Raw genomic sequence first — 5,608 nt, 5'->3', positions numbered from 1 at the left:
CCATTTGGTAGGCATATTGGTTGTGGTGTAAAGGACTTCTAGTAAAAACCTCTTCGCTGATGTGTCTGTCGATCAGCTTTTCTAGTGTTTTGAGTAAGAAGGATGTTATGCTGATCGGGCGAAAGGATTTGGCCTGGGCATACGTCTTTCGCCATTCTCCATTCCATTGGTATATATGCCAGGGCCAAGCTGGCCCGGAGCATCTTGCACAAGAGGGGCACCAGTAAATCGGTTCCTGTTGTTTTCTACCATACAAAGCCCCCTCCTCAATGAACCAAGTCATCTGCTTACCGCTACCAAATCCCCCAAGTAGTCCATGTGTCTTCGACTGGATCTTCGTTGCTTGGCCCCGTTTGCTTCAAACTTAACCAATACAAAGCGATTGCTTGGCATGCTTGCAGCTGAGTGGGTGCACCGGTGAGCTAATGAGCTTGACGCGATCGGACAGTACCTGCTCCGCCCATTCGATGCAACATGGGGGCGTGCCCGAGCTGCTATTGGGGCTCTGCTACAACGCGATCACTGGAAGATTGGGCGTGGAAGTGGTGAAAGGCTCACACTTTCGGTAGGGAACCAACCAGCCAGGCCTGGTTGAGTTTGATAGTAACGGTTGCAGGAATCTGGCCCTAAATAGAGCTCCGGACACCTACGTGAAACTCAACCTGGTGAGCAGCACCGGGCAGGAGTTGGCCCATAGTAAAACCACCATAAGGCGGGGCCAACCCAATCCCCTCTTTAAGGAAACGTTCGTGTTCCAGGTGAGTTTTTCTCATGCGGTTGAGTGAGGGAGGAACTGAGGGTGCGGTTGTTTTCAGGTGGCGCTGTTTCAGCTGGCCGATGTGACTCTGATGGTGTCGGTTTACAACCGGAAAGGCGTGACGAAGAAGAAGGAGATGGTGGGCTGGTTCAGTCTAGGGCTGAATTCCAGTGGGGCCGAAGAACTGGCGCACTGGATGGATATGAAGGAGTTCCAACAGGAGCAGGTGTGCCGCTGGCACATTCTGGTGCAGTCATAGCGAAGCAGGCGCAGGGTGATGTCGGTGAAGATCGGAAAGTCTGCTCGAGTCGAGTAAGGTAACCAGTTCCAAGCCAGGACTGTTTGTTTTTTCACTTATACCATTGGTTTACCACGGATAAATTGGGGTGGGGGCATTGGGCGTCTTCGGACCAACCAGTGCACTGATATATCGGGTGTAACAAAATAATCGCACAATTTTTATAAATGTCTTTAGCGGGTAAAACTGTTGCTGCAATCGGTCGGTGATCTACTGCATTTTATAAATGAATTTTATGATTATCAAATGAGATGATTAGGGACGAACTTGGATTCTGTAATTATCGAACGGTTTATTGAATTATACAACTTTTATACTATATTAGGTGTTTCACGTTTTCATTGGAGGAAAACCCTTTAGCGTTTAAGTGATGTGATAATTCTATTACAGGCTAAGTTGTTCGATGGATTTACATTTTTCGCGCAGCAATTCTGCCAATGGGAAAGTTTCGAATGCGCAGATAGGCCTGAGTAACCCAACGCACCGGCGCAGTAACGTGAGTTCCGTTGCTGGGAAAATATTAGGGGCAACTTATCAATAACATTTTTTTCAAAATTTTCCAGTTTTAGCAAAATTACTCTTTTTCCTAAATGCTCGATTTTCTAAAGATGCACTTAAAAATACTGAACAAACTTAAGGTATTTTTCGCGAAAAAGTATGAAATACATTTTATTAGAACACTCGTCTTCTTCGTCGCTTTGTAAAAAGTTTTGAAATCCCATTCCAGCTACGAATTTGGGACAAAAATCAAATAATTTTCTATCGAAACACGCACAGAATCAGCGAAATATTATAATACATTATTTGGAAAACTCGTCACCTCCATTCCTCCAAAGACTGTAGAGCTTGTTAAAAAAATGTGGTTTTTTAGTTTTGACTGACTTTTTTTCTTTACTTTCCACTCAAAAACTCTCTATTTTGTAGAGTTTCACTTAAAATAACTGACGATCTGAAGGTCTTTCACGCAAAAAATTACAACATGAATCTGTTGCTTTGTATTGCGTCGAATTTAGGACAAAAACGAAAATAAATATCTCCCGTTTATTCCCGAAAATCATTAAGATTTTCTCAAAAACCGATCACAAAACTAAGTTTTTAATGGAAAACGCAAAAATACATTATTTTCTTCTTTTCTGGCAATTATGGGGTCTTTATGTCGGCCATGAGTTATAACTCATTGACCAATGAGTTAACTCAGAGAGCGGCAACAACTCAAAGGCGCAACTCAACACAGTGTTACCCAGGCCTATGCGCAGATAAACTGGGTGACTGGAAATTGTCTGTGATCTCAACGCTAATTTCCACTCACCCTCACATTGAGTGAGTTCCAAATTGTTAAACAGGGTGAGATAAGTCTGGTTCGCACACGTAGAAGAGAGAAAGGGGGCCTTTGAGGGCTTTGTTAATCCCAGTTCATGATCGATTTCAGTTAGTCCGAATCGGATATCAAACAAACCCCTCTGACTAGTTAGGAAATATTAAATCATTCATATCCAGTTAACAGAGTGGCATATAAAGTTTATAGCATAGTTGGATCATCAGATTTTTAGGGATTTTATACCTAACTTGGTTTTGTTGAACCTCGACCAGTGGACCAAACTGGAGGGTTTTAGGCAGCAAGTAAATATATGGTCTGCTGGTGAACTCAAGCAGCCAAGTTCAACAAAGCGATCGTGGTGCCCATTTTTGTCTTATGAAGGCGATTTTGCCTTTAAATTCTAATCTTATGAGCTTAAAATCAAGTGAGGATTCGTTGGAAATGCGGTTTTATTTACACTCTCAAGAATGTTGTTTCATTTTCTCTGTGGAGCCGTTGACTTGAGCATCTGCAAAAATCAACCGGCGATTTATCACTTATAGGCCTGCCAGTTGGACTGCATTTAAATAGGGCAGTGAACAAATGCGCCTACTATGCTACTAATGAAATGTTTCCAGAACAACTTTTGTCTGTCTTATGCGGAGAACTGGCAAAAAGCCTCATTTCCAATGTTTCTCCTTATTTTATCGGTATTAAAACATATTTTTAACTATATTGTTGGTAAAAAGCTTTCTGAGGAATTGAGGAGCTCTAGGTGAAGAAGTTTGTTAAACTCGCTCTCCAATTGTTCGGACGGCCTTCTAGTCTTAATTAAGCTATTACCAAGAACTTATCCGCTAGCAGGGTGGGGTGGCTGGGCTCTTGCAATTGGTTGCTGCTTAAAAAGTCGGCCAATCTAAGACAATTTGGGGTCTTATTAGCTTTGTAGGTCGATTTTTCAAGGGCATGTAAGCGGGGTGTTCAATGTCCTTGTTTTTTTGCTCAACGTCCGCTCAGATCGTGTTACTCGCACTCGTTTGGTTTTGTCAATCTATGGACCATGTAAACATACGTTTCTAGGCTGTAAGGGGTTTTCACGTTTCGACCGGCGCCCGGCTGAATTTAGCTAGTTTTTAGCACCCCAACCCTGGCTGGCGTTAACATGTATTATGCGAATTGCCTTTCTATTTGATAAGCCTGTAGGATAAGGATTTTGTACTTTGTCCATTTTTTTATTAAGGGAACTGTATTTGAAGGAAAATGCATGACAACGTTCCACAGCTTTATGTAATACACACATACGCACTCACTACTTGGCACCGTTCATGTAATTTTTTAAATATCTACTTATCCTCAAAATCCTTTTGTACAAAATATATTACCAATTGTCAATGAGTGGGTCTGATTAAAACCTCCAGCCTAATTCCAATCCTAGTTATATTAAGCAACAAGACTACACAGCACGGATTTAATAGGTCTCGGGCGAGGGTGGGTTCTTGCTGTACTTGTCCTCTTTGGATCTCTCCCCGGCAAAGTGCTGACGATGGCGTTCCAGTCTCATAGCAGTGGTCCTGTTCATCTGCTTGATCTTAACGGAACATTCATCGAAGTTCTTGATCAATTCGGCGCACTTCACCTCGCCCCTTCGTATACCGTAGGCATCCAGACAGTCCAGCGCTTTCATCTCCATATCACGGCATGGACCGTCGCCCCATTGCGAAGATATGACGCTCCCAGTCAGGTCAGTCAGGGGCGACTTAAAGAAAGGCGTTAAAATCGACATTCTGCTTCGGAAAACAGGCCTGCAATGGGAACGATTACGTCACAGCCGGAACAACCCTGCAAACCCCCACGTCCTGCTAGAACGGACAAGAGCGAAGCTGTGCTTACCTGTAGTTACACGGCCCAGACTTTTCACCAGTTTTAGCTGCAGCTTTGTATTTTAAAATTTATTTTCCTGCCTGATTTAACCTAGAATATCTGACAAGCGCTGTCAGTTATAAACGCCACACACGCCAATCAAAGATAGCTTTGGCAATGTTGCGACGGTTTGGGCGTGGCGTTAATTTAGTCCAATCAAAAAATCGCTTATTTTGAGCAAAAAATTTCGATTTGAAATTCACAAGGAAACACTTAACCGCCATTTTCTTGAATGTTAATTTTGTCAAATGAGTACGGAAAAGAAGGCCAAAAGGGTGAGAAAAACATGCCCAGTATAAATTAAGGCTGCAAGACAGTTCTTCACAATTAACTGTTGAACCTTGTTATAAGCAACTAAAGGGATTGGTAGGATGAAAACAGCAACATTCTGAGAATATTTAATTTATTCACTTAGAAGAAAAGGTTACCAGGTATTTACCAATGTCTTTCTTGTGCCGTCTTCATTGGGCCTCTGAAATACAACGGTAATTTATAACAAAGACACTGACTACAGCAGAAAAAGCGAATTATTGAAATAATCAGTTGGTAGTGCATGTTGTAAGAATCATCAACAACGTTCATAAAGTGGTGTAAGGTTTTCATCATTTATCAGTAAATTTTGCAATAATCAAGAACAGTTCGTTGCTTACCAGTTCAAGAGCTGCTTCCTTCTGAGTAGACGTGAGTACTCTTCGCTCATGGCTGACCTGAAAATAGAAACTTGGTAAAAACAGTCCAAAGGTCACTAATGCTCAGACACTTGGCCTATCAATAATCAGTTAGGAGCGAAAGACAAAATAAGGATGTAATCAAAGGATTTCATCTGAACTATGCTGTCATCACGTGTAAAGTTTCCAAAAAACCACTAGAATTATTAGGACTGAACTCACCCTCAATGAGTGGCGGGCGTTTGCAGGAATGCCTTCAACCTGAAACGCAAAAAAAAACATTGTTCAGATCCAAATTTTAATAAATAACAGTCTGGTGGTTCGACTAGAGGCTCAGTTGGTAGTGCATGTTGTAAGAATCATCAACATCGTTCATAAAGTGGTGTAAGGTTTTCATCATTTATCAGCAAATTTTGCAATAATCAAGAAAGGTTCGTTGCTTACCAGTTGAAGAGCTGCTTCCTTCTGAGTAGACGTGAGTAGACTCCTCGCTCATGGCTGACCTGAAAATAGAAACTCGTTAAAAACAGTCCAACGGACACTGATGCTCAGACACTTGGTCTATCAATAATCAGTTAGGAGCGAAAGACAAAATAAGGATGTAATCAAAGAATTTCATCTGAACTATGCTGTCATCACGTGTAAAGTTTCCAAAAAACCACTAGAAT

At 41.8% G+C, this 5,608-nt stretch overlaps 3 protein-coding genes and 2 non-coding genes across 7 annotated transcripts in view; 2 read left to right on the top strand and 3 right to left on the bottom strand.

The window, feature by feature from the left end:
* LOC109534879 overlaps positions 1 to 5,608 on the top strand; it is a gene marked incomplete in the record, with an annotated part of 72,531 nt that overhangs the window by 37,182 nt on the left and 29,741 nt on the right.
* Positions 7 to 1,374, top strand: LOC125502782 (synaptotagmin-14-like). 2 transcript variants are annotated; one of them, XM_048662037.1, is made up of 3 exons: positions 7 to 565; positions 635 to 758; positions 816 to 1,374. In XM_048662037.1, the coding sequence occupies exons 1-3, from the start codon at positions 426 to 428 to the stop codon at positions 1,014 to 1,016; spliced, it is 465 nt and encodes a 154-aa protein (XP_048517994.1). In that variant the 5' UTR covers positions 7 to 425; the 3' UTR covers positions 1,017 to 1,374. The 2 variants fall into 2 exon arrangements, with proteins under 2 accessions (XP_048517994.1, XP_048517993.1); XM_048662036.1 differs by having other exon boundaries at positions 617 to 758.
* Positions 3,622 to 5,602, bottom strand: LOC109534894. Of its 2 annotated transcripts, XR_007280531.1 has the most exons (5): positions 5,385 to 5,602; positions 5,163 to 5,201; positions 4,923 to 4,979; positions 4,243 to 4,744; positions 3,622 to 4,154 (listed from the first exon to the last, which is right to left on the bottom strand). XR_007280531.1 is itself a non-coding variant. In XM_019900690.2 (2 exons), exon 2 carries the CDS (start codon positions 4,133 to 4,135, stop codon positions 3,821 to 3,823), a length of 315 nt encoding a protein of 104 aa, XP_019756249.1. In that variant the 5' UTR covers positions 4,136 to 4,154; positions 4,243 to 4,372; the 3' UTR covers positions 3,772 to 3,820. The 2 variants fall into 2 exon arrangements, 1 of the variants encoding a protein (XP_019756249.1); XM_019900690.2 differs by lacking the exons at positions 4,923 to 4,979; positions 5,163 to 5,201; positions 5,385 to 5,602 and having other exon boundaries at positions 3,772 to 4,154; positions 4,243 to 4,372.
* LOC125502875 lies at positions 5,042 to 5,124 on the bottom strand. The gene has a single exon (XR_007280590.1). It is a non-coding gene; the product is annotated as a small nucleolar RNA snR60/Z15/Z230/Z193/J17 (small nucleolar RNA).
* On the bottom strand, positions 5,506 to 5,588 carry LOC125502874. Its single transcript, XR_007280589.1, has one exon. It is a non-coding gene; the product is annotated as a small nucleolar RNA snR60/Z15/Z230/Z193/J17 (small nucleolar RNA).

Source organism: Dendroctonus ponderosae, unplaced genomic scaffold (assembly GCF_020466585.1).
Source record: "Dendroctonus ponderosae isolate FM_Combo_2020 unplaced genomic scaffold, Dpon_F_20191213v2 Dpon_F_20191213_10, whole genome shotgun sequence".
NCBI classification, from domain to species: Eukaryota; Metazoa; Arthropoda; class Insecta; order Coleoptera; family Curculionidae; genus Dendroctonus; species Dendroctonus ponderosae.
The sequence above is the reverse complement of the archived record's forward strand: the minus strand, read 5'-3'. Positions and strand labels throughout refer to the sequence as shown.

Bases quoted from the DNA above. Each gene is read 5' to 3' on its own strand.
- LOC125502782 (XM_048662036.1), top strand. From the start codon at position 426: ATGAGCTTGACGCGATCGGACAGTACCTGCTCCGCCCATTCGATGCAA. The intron at 566-616 runs GTAGGGAACCAA...TAACGGTTGCAG, and splicing joins GTGAAAGGCTCACACTTTCG to GAATCTGGCCCTAAATAGAG. The intron at 759-815 runs GTGAGTTTTTCT...GGTTGTTTTCAG, and splicing joins AGGAAACGTTCGTGTTCCAG to GTGGCGCTGTTTCAGCTGGC.
- LOC109534894 (XM_019900690.2), bottom strand. From the start codon at position 4,135: ATGTCGATTTTAACGCCTTTCTTTAAGTCGCCCCTGACTGACCTGACT.